Genomic DNA, 15,329 nt, shown 5'->3' with positions numbered 1-15,329 from the left:
GAAAATTTGAAGTTGCATGTATTTTTAATGCTGACTCATAATCAAACAAATTTAAAAAAAAAATTCAAAAAAAAAAAAAAAAATCGTGTGGACCACCCTTAACATTTAGGGGGATGAAAAATAGATATTGTCCGATTCTCAGACCTACCCAATATGCACTCAAAATTTCATGAGAATCGGTCGAGCCGTTCGGAGGAGTTCAATGTTTAACACCATGACACGAGAATTTTATATATTAGATTTGGGTCAACAAACAGTTTTCACAATGGGTACTTATAGTATAGTATTAATCTAAGTTAAAAGTTATTGTATCACCAGTAACGTTAACCGCGTGTTTACATTACATTGTTATAGAATGTTGGATTAATGGTGATGTGTAATAGATAAAGAAATTAATTAAACATTCTAAGATAAAATAATTAGCTAGTAGGTAGGTTTAACAGTAATATTTATAATGTTTTCAAGGCAGACACTAACATCTTTTTAAATGATCCCACACGAGATGCAAAGATATCAACAGGGGGGTGCAACTTCCCTACATTGGCACATAATAAAAGTTTGCATTGAAAGTGCTACCATCTATTCTATTAGTTACGCTGCAAATTCATCACGTTGGCGATAGATGGCTAGATGGAGCTAGTGATAGTAAAAAACTTACTTAGTTAGCTATTAAAACAAGACTTGACTATCGTGTGGTAATCAAAGTAATATAAAACACCCCTAAAAACACAGAAAACTGAAACTCTAATGAGATTAAGAATTTCCATCCACAAATAAAGATCAAATTATATAATATTCATCAATATCGCAATATGCATGCAATCAAAATCAATTCGGTCTACAACATTAGATAAAGTATAAACGCAATGAGCGCCATCTAGCGACGGCAGTTGGTACATTGCGGGCGTAAAATATTTTTATTAAAAAGTGGCAAATCTATCTTGGGTATATAGTGTATTATCTATGGATATCAATATGAGTAAAATTGTTATTGTAGTAGCCAGTCAAAAAAGTCAAAAGTCGAAGTTTATATTTGTATAAATATGTTAGATTGATGTTACATAAATTAATATTATAAAGTACATGTTTGCCACAATTATGACTTGCAAATACAAAATACATTTCTAAATCAATAGATACAATACTATCAGTGTATCAAAAGTTTAGTAGCAGAATTATTTAATAATATTAAATTATTAAAAAAAATATTAAGTTTTTAACTGAAAATATTCGTCTAAGGGGGCGTCCATAAATTACGTGAGATGTTTAAGGGGAGGGGGTCGAGTCAATTCTGATCTAATCTTACGTTGGAGAGAGGGGGTGTCTCGGCAAATATCACGCAATTTTTTTCAGATTGAAACAAAAAAAAATTTACTATTTTGATCCATTTAATCATATGAACAAGTTGGTTGATTCTCCATGGACTGAATTAGAGTAGATATTCTTTTTTCAATCACAGTAGTTTTAAGTATTCTATTGTTAAATTTTTACTTCACTTATAACTCTTAACTAGTCGTAAATAAAAGCACGAAGCAATTTTTTTTTCTTTTTACGTAATAAACCCAAATTTTGAAAAATCTCACGTGAGACTGAGGGATTGGGGAGGGGGTTGAATAAAATCTCACGACATCTCACCGGGGAGGGAGGGAGTTACAGAAAATTCAAAAAAACACCTCACGTAATTTATGGACGCCCCCTAATGTATAATGTATATAAGCAGTTTTTAATAAGGTATATTTTCAATTAAGATGAGAAATTCCTATTTGACGATACCTCTCTTATTATCTTTGGGATGTATTATAGATTTTTTATCGACTTTGGTATGTGCAATACCAAAGTCGATGAATGGGTGATCGTTTTCCAGCATTGCTACGACTGAATTTGGTTGCAAACAATGGAACCGATCTACGACTATGTGTGTTATGTTATCGATGTATATACCTGTATATGTATTCTTATAATAAATATTTCATCTAGAATAAATGGCTGGGACCAATGGGAAGAGCAGTCATCTTAAGGATGCTGTTGCATAGCAAGGCAATATACGATATAGATAGAAAAAAAATCTCGGTTAGAAAGAGCAAAGTAGTTTAGAAACCTGCACACAAAAATTACTAAAATGTATTTTTAGCTATCGCCGGAAGAATCTCATACTATTTCCCATTTCACGCATGGTTGAGTTTATTTTTAACTTTTGAACAGTATTTGATAATAATACTGGGTGGCTGAGAAGTTGACGTCCAAAGCTAAAATTTGAATTTGGCTCATTTTCTTGGTCAATGTTCTGGGAAATTTTTAAAAATAGTTAGAAGCCATAGGCTCCCCATTTTATTTAATTTTTGATAGCTTGAACATTTTCATGAATTTAGCTGGAGCAGTTATCTTGAACTTACGACTCAATTCTAAACTAGTTCCGCATTGTGTAAACTATTCCTAGTTTCTTATGTGGTTATTGCAACTGTAGTTAATAATTATCAACAACCAAAAGTGTTCAAAAAAATTTGAAAAAGTCCTAAACCACAATTAGATGAAAAAAGCGGTTAAAAGGGGGAAAAAATTAATACCTCCTAAACTACGCAAATTCGTAGAACATACATAGGGGTGATTCGGATACAGATCACCATGAGACTTTCAAATTTTAGATTTGGGCGTCAACTTCTCGGCCACCCTGTATATCATTGAGTTTTAACAGTTTCACTGCTTTCAGGTACGAGAACCGGCGGGAGTACAAACCAGTCCGTCGCCAAGTCGACCTACATCAAGGTTCTCAGTTTCCAGGAACTATAACACCATCTACAATTTCCCTTTTCACCCCACCGTTCAAGACAAGGTACCTGACATTGTTAAATGTGAACAAACTACTGTTCAAAATGTTAAAAGTGACAATGATAAAGTAGATATCGATGTAAAAGTTGATAGTGTTAAAAGTGATATTAGTATAGATAAAGTTGTGGATGATATAGCTCGTAAAATTGACGTTAAAAACAGAAATGTTGTTAATGTGAACGTGAGTGAAGAACACCCAGAGACGAACGTTAAAATTAAAGATTTGGATAATATTAATTCCAAAACTAATATTTGCGGGAAAGAATGTGCAATAACTATGCCGATAATTGTGTTACCAGCTCCAAAACACAATATTGCAACAGAAATTGGAACGCAAACAGATAATAAAAATTTAGAGGCTAAAGATAAACAAAATGAGTTTAAAACACAAATACAAGCCGAAAATAAGACTGATACAGGCGCAAAAAAAGTGGATAGTATTGTTACTGAAATAGTAACAGAGATAGAACCACTAGAGGTGACTTTGAAAAATAAATCTGTGATACACGGTCCTAATAATGTTGTAAGGACAGAACTTCCACCGATATGTTTATTAAGTTCTGAAAATATTGAGTCGAATACTCAAAATACTAATTTGGATTCAAAAGGAATCCAAGTCGCGAATACTGTGAGAGATGATAGTGTGTGTATTGATGACGATTTAAAGAGAACTATTGACAGCTCGAAACATTGTGCTACGAGTATAAAAAACAATGTTCTTGATAATATTAGTAATTCTGTTAAAATAGGTGATTTAGTTAATATTGACAGTGGTTGTAATGATAAAATAGAACAATTAACTTATAGTGTGACAGTCAAAGATTTGGAAGACATCAAAATGGTAAAAACGGAAACCAAACTTGTTAAAGATATCGTCGCAATTAATGAGTCGGAAATACGTGACGTCGAAAAGGCGGTTACCATTAAAAATGAGCAAAGTAGTTTAAAAACCAAAGTACACAATGACCAAAATGTCAATATAGATAATAAACAAAAAGGTGATGTAGCGATAAAAGAAATTGAGGCCATTGCGGCCAATTTAGGTAGTCTAATTAAAGAGATGCATGATCTATCGACAAAAAATTGGAAGAAGGACGAAATAGATTTAAGAAATGTCGTACCTGCCATTCGAGAGAGTGTAGTTTTAAAGAAGAATAAGAGTGAGTCCAGTTTGGATAGTCCAGATCTGGAAGTTTCTAGACTTATGAGGAAACAAGTCAGTGCTTTCTGTGACAGCAGCTCCTCATTAGATGTATCAGGGAGTTCTGTTGAGAGCTTAAATTTAAACACGGAGAATCGGAGACCCAATATTGTTGAGAATATTGAAACTAAGCGTGAACTGTCGACAGAAAGCAGTATGGAATCTGCCAGTGAAGTTACACCAATGAATTTGAATGTATCAATGAGTTCGAACGAGAGTGTATCGCCGATTATTTTTGGCGGTTCGAAGAAAATACATGATTCTCTGTCAAGCTTAGAAGCTAGCGTTAGTTCTCTTGAATCGGCGAGACTGGAGAAAATGATGGTTTTGTCTGCGGATTCTGGTATAGAGCATTCTTTACAGCATCCATCTGAGATCAGAGATGATAGTTCATCTAATGAGGGTACTCTCACTAACAGCGGCAGTTTAAAAGATTCTACAAAGAGCTTTCAAGATGCATTGACATCTGCTAAAAGAACTTCTAGTCTGCTAGACGTACCTGCATTGAAAACTAAGGGCTTAGAAAGAATGAGGAAAATTTCCTGGGTGGCGCCATCGCCAAGTTTTCATATACCAAAACCAGATACAGATAAAGTTGAGAACAAATTTCCTACAAATCTTGAGAAACTGTTGAGTCTATTCCAACATCCAAGTAGCCTGTTCTCAAGAGCAACGTCGGAAGACGAAAGGAAATCAACATCAAGTACACCGCCTAGAAAAGACTCTTCATTGACCAATTCTTTTTGGTTATGGGCAAGCTCTTCAGAAAAATCAGAGAGAGATGATAAAGATGCTGAAAGTGTGTCTGAAGCAACGGACTCAACTCTCTCGGAGAGAATTCAAATATCATTTGTTGATGAATCATTTTCTAAGAAATTGGACAGTAAAACGCCATCAACTGACACAGAGAACACATTAAGTGAATTCCAGACGTTTCCTGTTGCCGTGGATAATGTTACCGAAGTAACCACCGATGAAAATTTAGTACAAAAATCTTTAGAATTAAGTATTAATGCTGACTCTGATTTGAGTCGAACACGTGATAATACAGATCTCATTGTGCCCAACGAAAATGACGCGACGCGGACGGTCGAAAGTAATGATGAGTGTAACGCTTTAGTTAAGTTAGATGCAAAACCAATCGAAGTACGACCTAGGTCGTTTGCTTCGGTACTCAAGTCAACTAGTTCAGACAATTCCATGGACAAGCTGAGTCCAGATGCTGGGCAACCTATAGATAAACTCCCAATTAAAATCATAAAAGGCATTAAGGAAAACATCAGTCCAGAAAACACGATTACTGCAGCCATGTCTACAAACATACTAACCAATGAATTAACTGATATGCAAATTAAAAATCAAACAATTGTCGGCTGTGTTTGGGATATAGAAACGCCATTTTTAGATAAAGGTGATTCTAAAGTCAATAATATTAAGCCTCAAAGTGATTTAGCCCCTATTGCCAATATAGATGAAACGTGTGACGTAGCCGCAGATGACTGTATACAATTAGCGTATATTGATGATGTGAAAATCGATGATGACAATAAATTTATTAAAGAATTAGGGTCGGTCGACGTTGGGAAAGACGCGCTTTCCTATCTTGAGTTTGAGACTCAAAATAAAACCGAACAAATTAAACAACCAGAATCATTGGCGCAAGAATTGAAACTAGCAGAAATTAAAGACCAATTAGTCGATTTATCACCTGAGCTAGTGGTTGACGAATCCAGTGAAATACCAGAAGTATTTACAATGGAAATAAAAGGTATGCGAAGTTCTCCAGTAATACCAGAGAGAGCAAAAATGAAAAAGTCCAATTCGCTTGAAGATTTGACGAAGAGGCTTGAGAAAGAAAGTCCAAAAATGAAAACTATCGCATTCAAAGTGCCAGAGAGTACGAGGCCTAGAGATATTCCGGAAAGGCGAAGCAAATTACGACCTAGAACTGGTTCAAGTCCGAAGTCATTGCCGGAGAGTTTGAATAAGCCTTGTCCGCTGTCCAAAATGGATTCCATTCTGAGTAAGAAGAAGAAAAAAGTCTCCTCACTCGGGAAAATGGCAAGAGATTCCCTGTTGGCGTTGAACATGAGTGAGGAAGAGATAGCAGAATTTCGCCGTTCGTACAAGTTGACTTCAGTAGAAAGTCTCAAGTCTTTGGAGTCGGTGTCTGAGGACGCCAACTCTCAAAGTGGGACTTCGTTCGACTCCAGATGCAGAGCATGTTTAAGAACAAGCCAGGAGAGTTTAATGTCCCTGGATTCTATAACAGAAGATTGTCGGTGTTCAGAGTTTTGCGAGAAAAAAAGTCATACAAATAGATAGGCGTATGAACAGCAAGATGTGGTTTTAATCTCGCAGTGGTATTGCTTGTCGTGAAATGTTTTTTGCGATTTCGTGGGCTATATAGAATGTGCGACATTGTGCCATGTCGTCTATATAAGTTGTATATACGTATCGCAAGTAGCGAACGCATTGTTGATGTTGTAATATTTTATTGAAACACGATATATATTGTATATAGTAAGAAATTTGGGCGTATTTCTTCGTTGATGAGAAACTATGTGAAAACTATTGTTAGTGTAGTGTGTTTGAGGCTCGCAAAGAAATTTGGCTATCGGTCTCTGTGCTTACAACATTACTCAATCACTCTATTTTTCGTGCATCATATGATCCAACATTAGTTGGAAAAAATGTATTAAATATTGGATGAACTCATTTTCCATGTGAGCGATAAATTTGACGATAATTCAAGCTTTTTGATAAGAATATCTCTGACTTTTTCTTGCAACTGGCATATTGAAAGTATTTAGATTTCATTGAACTATCAGTGATACTTCTGAATTATGCGGGACGACGTGGTATACCTCTCTTTTTGCTGCCATTTGCAGCTGGTATATAGTCCCGCCGGTATGCCATCATAAATTCAAATGTTTTTATTCGAAATAGGATTTTAAGTCACTTATTTAATGTCGAAACTACTACCAATTCGAATATTTATGCCTCAGACCTGAGAACTGGGCGCGAAAACTCAGCGGATTTCATTGTTTTTTTTTTTGTTACAAAATGATATTGTTAAATAAACTTTCATCTGTGGTTAACATAACATAACCGTTTTTAACAATGCCTTTGAACTTCGCATTACTTTTTTTTGTACATTTTCTGCGATGATGTTGTAAAAGCATGTACGATCAAAAAGTCGAACTAGATTTATATAAGTTTATTATTAAATGTATTAATTACATCATTTGACTGCCACACGATTTTTCCGAGAAATATTTTTACTGGCACTTCAAAACAAATTGAAAGTATTTTGTAAAAAGTCACTGTAAATACGTTAATATTATCTAGATTATGTTTTATTTTGAGCAATATTCTTTAGAATCGTTCGCGCTGCGCCGTCTACTTATAATGGCAGACTGTCGTATAAGTCTAATGAATGCCATACCTAGAATGGCACTCTCAAAAATTTATATTGTCGAAATTATCAACTGTGTGGTAATTATTAGCGATACCTCCCCTAACCTTTCGATCTCACTCCCCAAAAGCATGTTAATACCTTTTTGTTTTTGTAGTGAAACTTCTTTATCAACGTATGAGAGAATAGTTATTTGTTCAGCAAGTGAGCATAGACTACTGAGGTAGTGAGTGATTTAAAGGCACGAGACAAAAAAAATTGCACTCGTGTGAAACAACTTTTCACCTCGACTAGCGAGAAAAGTGTTATAGGTTATTTAGTAAGAGAAAAAATTATGATAATAAATTTTTGTGGCAATGAGATAATACGCTAGGCTAAAATGAGTTTCGGAACGCACCGGATCGCATTGTTTATTTTTTTTAACGCGGAGTAACTCCCGGATGTATGGTCACGTGGGGTTCGAAATTTAAATCACTTTGCATCAGCAAAAACGTTTCTGCTGCGAGTTTTCACGTAGCAATAGCGCCCTCTTAGTGAAAACGATATAGTAATGTCGTCACGATTTTCGGTTACGCGCCATGTTGTAATGTATGAATTTGAAAGTAATAAAATAAAAATAATTAATTTTATGCATGTCTATAATAATAAAAAAGACTAATTTAATATACGGATTTTTTTTTTATTAAGCAACTAAGTATCACTACCCAATTATTGTGAAGTTAGTAGCAAAATGAATGTCTTAAAGAAGTTTCACTTTTATTTCACACACACACACACATCCGTGCTTTCTTTATTACTCTTATTGGTATATATACATTGCAGTGATTTTCAATACGATAACCATATCTACCAATTCTTGCATAATCAACTCTAGCATTAGTGATTTTTTATATTTTTGTTTCTTTTTTTAAATTTATCTCTTATATTGTGAACTTTTTTGTACAATTACTGTATGGAGTATGTTTGGCAATATTCATGATTTAAGTACACTCGGTTATAATGGATTTAGGAGTTTGCAGAGTAATTTATTTTATTATTGCAATCAACGAAATCATAATGCATAGTTACTATATCATTTTGTATATGTTTGTTTCGATGGATGTCTATATTATGTCTTCTGAACTATGAGTCACACACGGTGATAGCTTGTCGTATATTACTGTGATTAATGCTCGTAAAATTTGTATTTGACACACCAAATTGTCTGCTATAATCAATGTAAATCGAATTTTTCCCTCGGAAAAATTATAATAATAAGGTTATTTTTAACGTATACATTCATATAATATATTACCAAAGCAGAAGTTAAATGTATTTTAATAATCGACGGTTGCATGGCGGATGCCTTGTCAACCCATAGTGACCGTAAGTGCGAGCGGTCTAGCAATATCGACAATACTACTCCCACATTGACTAGAGTTGCTTAACCCGCAAAACGATTACATTTCAGGACCACTTTTTACAATTGAATGTTTTCTGAACGTAGCGTCAAACGTTTTTATACCTTAACTCTTAGACAATAAGATTTTAATTACTCTGCGCAGCCAGCGCAATACTATGCTAAGGCTTCGCTTTAGTGATATTAAAGTGTTATAATTATTATTATATATGTGTATAAGAGTTTTATACATTAATTTTACCTGGGTTTTTTTCTCTCAAATTCTAGATAATAATAGATTAATTAATAATGACTACATTAGTTTGTTGTCGAGGGCGAGGATTGTATTTTTTTTTTAAGTCTGGTCCTTCGAGCCGGATATTTGGCTACTTCAATTGTTTTAAATTAAACATTGTTTAGTTTTTATTGTCACTCAGAGTTAGTTGTAGTAGTTGTAAAATAAATCACATTTGGATTGATTTTTTGTTAATTATAGCTGGAAATAGAAATATAATATATTAATGTATGGCTTGTAGACATTTTATTTAACCTTATCTTCATATTTGTTTAGTTGTTCCCTCGTTTGGACAACTCGCGAACAAGCCTTTTAAAGCACTATTATTGGTAACAATCACCTGGGTCATCTGGATACTCCTCTTACATAAAAAGAGGTGTGTGCTTAAGACCACACGAGAGAATTGATAACTTTATCAAGGCGAGGCTACAACACACGCTTTTACAGATTATTGTAATACTTATTAACTTTTAAATAAATTGTGACGGTTTTACATTAGATTTTTGGGTAAAAGTTACATTTTTTATTTGAGTTAATCCGACGTTTCAAGACCTTTCCAGATCTCGTTTTCAGGGCGAATGCAGATGAAGTGAGTCAAAGATAGTATTTTTCATAGTTGTCATTATGAAGTTTAGCACCATTTATTTCCTCGCGGGTGGTATTTGCTGTACACAGATGGTTTTTGGCAAAATGTACTGACACTGTCCTCTTGTCATTTTTGGTATGTCAGACTACACATACCAAAAAAGAAGAGGACACTGTCAGTTAATTTGCGTTTTAATCCTTTAAAAGTGTTTTATTTAAATTTGTAACACTCGCGTTAATAAAATAAAATACAATTTTAACTTTTTCTATAAGTGTCCGTATTTTGCTCTGTTCACGGAGCGCCTTATCCGAGCTGGTGTACCCCAGGGAAGCCCGTCTGCTACAGCAGATACACGGGCAACATCCCAGTCGACAACGGTGCCATGAACGCTGTACGCCGCGTTCATTACTGGATGCAATTCCCATCTGGCTGAAGGACCGGCGATTCGAGACATTGGACAGGCGCGCCTATTGCCGACCGGTATCACTCATGGGCGAGACCGTCGAATGTTCCCTGAAGGCGAAATACCTCGGCGTGACCATCGACTGACTGACTTCTCCGCCTCCTGCTGGCGTCCCACCTGCGTCTCATGAACCTGTCCGTATATAAGGCGTACGTTCGCACGCGACTCACCTACGCGGCCCCCGTCTGGTTCGCGCTAACAAGCGAGACGGATCTCAAATTGCTGCGAGCGCAGTTGTCGCTGGCGCTATACACCATCTCCGGTGCACCACGCTTCTTACGGAATAAGATCATCTCCAGAGACCTGCTCATAGAGAGCCTGGATAAGTACGTTTGTCGCCTGAGCACCTGTGTCGCACGCGCCGATGGAGCGCGATCCCAGCATCTACTTGGCATCGCACTACTATTGTATATAGACTAGGTCACTTGACCCTTTATACTAATAACTAGCTAACCGTTCGATTACCGCCTCGTTATAAAATTCTGTTTGCTTTGTTGTTGTTGTTGTTTGCTCAGTGGTTTAGAGCACCGGCACGGAACGCCGAAGGTCGTGGGTTCGAATGCCGCGTCGTTCATAAAATTTTGTTTTTTAAATTTTATTTGTGTATTAATCCTAGAAGTGAGGGTTATTATCACTTTAAAAACATAATAAATTGTAATAGAGAACTACCACGTGACCTAGTCTCTTATGACACGACTATTTCCTCGCCGGTGGCTGATGGGTGCTCATCTACCGGCGGGCGCAATCACCCACGCACTGGAGAGTACAGCCGCTGTTTAATCGTATATGTTTGCTCACCCGTAATCGAATCAAAAATGCACAATGCCGTGTGCTTTCCCAGGCCTAACAATGTGTGAATTTTTATTTATATAAAAATATATTTTTATAAACAAATCATAAGATCATATTATAACGTGTCAGCTATAGTAAAAATAATACAAAGAATTCAATTGCAATATTATTTTTGACGCGCTTAGTAAAATAGTTACAACTTCTCGTACAACTCAAGGGTGGCGTCATTCACAGCACGAATCTATCATAAATGACGTTTTTTGCTTACAATAACCAAGCTTGTATATCTAGCAACCGTGACATAAACCGCATTATGCTACCTGGAGTATTATAAACACAAGTGGATATCATGTTTCTAGTGGCCGCGCCGGGTTTGGTGCCAAACAGCCAAAGCAGCAGGTGCGCGTGGGACATGTTGGCATATCAGAAGTTAACACTTTTGTTAATGTTTCTATTTAGGGGAACTCACTTTGTTTATGTGTATTTTACCGACTCTACGCGAGTATAAAACAAAAAAATCTGGATCTGAACAACTACAGGCGCCATCGCTTAATAAAAACTTATACGATAAAAAAGGGCTTGTTAAACGGATTCGTCTGTGAACGTACGCTTTTCATTTAGGCGGGTTCGCATATAACGAATTATGGTAAAAAAAGCTATGAAAGAGACACTGTGTGGAGCGAAGCGAATGAAAAATAACCTTTATTTGGACCTCACTTTATTGTTTTATCTTATAAATCGGCTCAAGATTCATCGGTATGTAACAGTGATTTATATTCGAACTAAGCAAGTTTAAAATTCACGCTAAATGCTTTGCTCTGATTGGTCAACAATAAAAGTGACTTTTAACGAATAGGTAATTAAAATTTCTATAGCGTTTCCATTTCAAATTGATCAGCATTTAGGAATATTGTTTCATTAATATTAGAAACTAATGCCTTTCTTCCTATGATCTGAAAACCGCATGGTCTAACATTCCACCAATGAGGTTTCAGACATCGATGTCTGAGAGATCGTTCAATCAAATTTGATTCAATGTTGCCAGACCCTGTGGGTTTTAATTGATGATATTAATTTACTCTATTGGTACCGACTAGATTTAGACAATTCGTAGGTCATTCCCTTCCCGTCTCACACTACGGATTGGCAAGACGGGGGGTGTGTTGTGCACCGACGATGATCATGTGAAGCCGATTTTTCAATAAATAAAGTTATTACATCAATTTTTCTCACGGAAGTCGTAATAGTTTAATCTCTCGTCTTTCGCACGATATTCTTTTTATCAATGATTCGAATCATATCAATCAAGTTGCTGATCTCTATTGCTTTGTTGGCGATGTGCTCGTATGCGTTGATGTGTTCGATGGGCAACCATTCCGCGTACAGTTGTTTGATAGTAGCTGCCACGTCTTTCATTACTGTAAACTTCTCTGTTATATCACCCATGATGAAACCTGCAATAAGTAAAAAACAGTTTAAGCTATTTATTTTCTATGTGATTTCATTTTTATCTTCATTTCATTATTATCTTCAGGCTAAGGTAAAGGTTTAAAGAATTTTGTAATTTTTTGTTGCTTGGCATTTCGTGAAGCTCCTTCAATTGCTTGAAATAAGGTTTGTTTTACTTTTTATTAGTTCATTTATCGACGCGTTTACAAAGATTAGATAAGATTATATAGATAGTGTAAACATTTTTAAATATGGATGTACAGATTAGATCCGTGAATAAAGATATCTTTAGCCGTGAATATAGGAATTGGGTCTCATTTTTTTATCAGCGTATAGTGAAAACGCGAATGAAAGAAGCGCGATTAAAAAGCTTTTACAGTATTTATTTGAATTAACTACTTACTATAGCGTTCATTTGCAAATTTTTGACGTGAAATCATTGACGTATAGTAAACAACTGGAGTGACAATCACGCTCAATAATTGTCTGAAGCAAAACTCTGCCTATGCTTCTATTGGGCAGAGTTTTCGTTCAGTTGTGTTTCGACGGAGCTTCGAATACAACACCACAGATTAACAAATTGTTCAGTGTTGAACTGAGTGTTGTATTTCAGGTAAGTGCCCCTTTTAATTACTTAACAAAATTTTGTAACACAATTGACGTTTTTAATCATTTTGCTAAATAATTACATTTCGATTGCTAAAACAAAATACATCGCCGACGAATGTGCGAAGAAGACATCCGTCCGTACTTCTCTTTCGCACATCATCAAAGCTGCCTTTTATGACTCACAGCGAGAGAGAGGTGAAAGTGGTAGAATTGGTGTAAATCTTTTCATATTACAGTTATTTGTCATAAAATTTCAGAAAATTAATATGCTTATACACAGCTGAGCCTACAGATTATAGAGGAGAATAAATGCGATGATTCGGTGGCGTCGGCTCACTTCTGCTTCAGTCGTTGACGAGTGAGGACGTTAACCTGTCCGATTACTGTTAGAATATTAGTCACTTTGTCATTATTCGTAATTCATTCTGAGAAGCTTAGCAAAATAATTAAAAATAGTTTTGTAACATTTCTCTATTTAATTTTACAATTAATTATTCAGATGTAAGATTGATTGTGAATTTTTAGTAGGTGGTATTAAAATTTGTTATAAAAAAACCCCTTTTAGTCTTATTTCCTGGAATTATATTATACATTAATGACAAACCAATATCAAATGCATGATTGTTGGTATAGTGTCCACGCATCAGCTCCGCTCTTTTGACCTTCAAGTCGCTGTCTCTTACGGTTTCGTACATAAGTCTGAAGAGTTTCAACTTCATGCTACCCTCATCTTTAGAGTCTGACTCTTCTGGCAACTGAGGTTGGTTGCGCCGCGTGGACGCGTCTGCGAGCACCTTTACTTTGGTCTTCCATGAGAGGTCCTCCATGATAGGACCTTGTGGAACCGCATTGGCACTCGTATAAGTTACTGCAAAAAGAACTGTATACGTTTTTTTTCTCTTAGCCACCTGCAAATGGGCCAAGAGGTCTGTTGACGGTGCTCAAGGCTTTACCCGCCCGAAACTTTGTGAAAGGCGGTTGTTATGTGCCAAATATAAACTTCATCATCAGCCTTAAGACGTCCATTGCTGGACAAAGGCCTCCCCTAAAGAAAACCACGACGGTCGGTCCTGCGCTGCCCTCATCCAACGTATTCCGGCTATCTTGAACAGATTGTCAGTCTTTCTTGTCTAACACTGGGCATACTAACACTGCGTCTTCCGGTACGTGGTCGAGAACCTTACTGTCCTAAATATAAACTTAATACGGATAATTTTTTTAATTTGGGCGTAATATGCAAGCACTCCCCGTGATAAATATGGTAGAAGAAGCACAGTGAAGTGACGTCTCAGCGAAACGCTAAGCGATCCAGCTGTTCAGAGAGTACTAGATGAGGATCGATGATACAACTTTGCGATGCATACGACGTAATGCTTCGACCTGAAACTCGGGTATTGGTATACCCGGATATTAAAGCATATATTGTGTATTTGGCCTCATAGAGCTCTTAAATGTGAGCGGGCCACGGACGAGTAAATAAAAAGTCGTGTGGCACTCGGGGCCTGCCGCGGTGAAGCTATTGCATAGCAACTTATGCAATTATAATTATTTATTTATTTTATTTATGCAGTATTTTTTTTTAATAAAATTAATTTTAAAAAAAGCAAACGGGAACTGAGTAAAATTTAACTTGCAAGATTTGATTACAGACAGACAACGGGACAGGTGAAACTAAATAAAAATGCTTGTCATAGTAATAAAAATTAAAAAAACATGATAAAAAAAACGAAGAAATTAAAAAAAAATCCCAGGCTCGAACCTGGGACCCACCCCACGCTCAAGGCCGGCGATACAAGCTATGCAATAGCTTAAAAGAAGGACTCCGCGCCGTGATATTAGCAAGTGAAGCACCGTTATGCTAGTGTGTGTTCTCCCTTAAATAATCATATATGGCCACAAATACTTATATAGTATTGTTTTTACACTTTTTCACAACGCACGACGGTATTTTTAAAATATTTTATTGAGACGCAAACTGATCTGTCACAGACGATGACAATTCTCATAATGGCCGCCTATCGGCCTGTAGTAGTGTATGTGTGTGCGTGGGGCAATGTATTTACACGTTAATCGGCTTGTTTTGGTGCTACACTGTTATGTAAGGTGACACGGAGTCCTTATTTTGTTACTAGTCCGTGGAGTGGGCTTGAAGTTTTTTCTAGGTCTATTATGACCTCCAGTTCAATGACATGCGCTTATATGATGATAAGTTCCCGTCTGAATACAAACGCTTCTTTTGTATGCCCGTTTTCTGAAGGTAACCATGTCGAACCGACCTTAAAAATCGCAACATGTAAGAAAATTCTTTAAAG

The 15,329-nt window shown here is 36.1% G+C and overlaps 1 protein-coding gene across 1 annotated transcript; it reads right to left on the bottom strand.

Moving 5' to 3' along the window:
* Positions 1 to 11,676: 11,676 nt before the first annotated feature.
* Positions 11,677 to 13,870, bottom strand: LOC126978126 (uncharacterized). Its single transcript, XM_050826868.1, has 2 exons — positions 13,622 to 13,870; positions 11,677 to 12,413 (listed from the first exon to the last, which is right to left on the bottom strand). Exons 1-2 carry the CDS (start codon positions 13,842 to 13,844, stop codon positions 12,208 to 12,210), a joined length of 429 nt encoding a protein of 142 aa, XP_050682825.1. The 5' UTR covers positions 13,845 to 13,870; the 3' UTR covers positions 11,677 to 12,207.
* Positions 13,871 to 15,329: the final 1,459 nt, after the last annotated feature.

This window comes from Leptidea sinapis, chromosome 2 (assembly GCF_905404315.1).
Source record: "Leptidea sinapis chromosome 2, ilLepSina1.1, whole genome shotgun sequence".
NCBI lineage: Eukaryota > Metazoa > Arthropoda > Insecta > Lepidoptera > Pieridae > Leptidea > Leptidea sinapis.
This window is presented reverse-complemented; position numbering and strand designations above follow the sequence as displayed.

Bases quoted from the DNA above. Each gene is read 5' to 3' on its own strand.
- LOC126978126 (XM_050826868.1), bottom strand. From the start codon at position 13,844: ATGGAGGACCTCTCATGGAAGACCAAAGTAAAGGTGCTCGCAGACGCG. The intron at 12,414-13,621 runs GTTTGTCATTAA...TACTTATTGCAG, and splicing joins CAATCATGCATTTGATATTG to GTTTCATCATGGGTGATATA.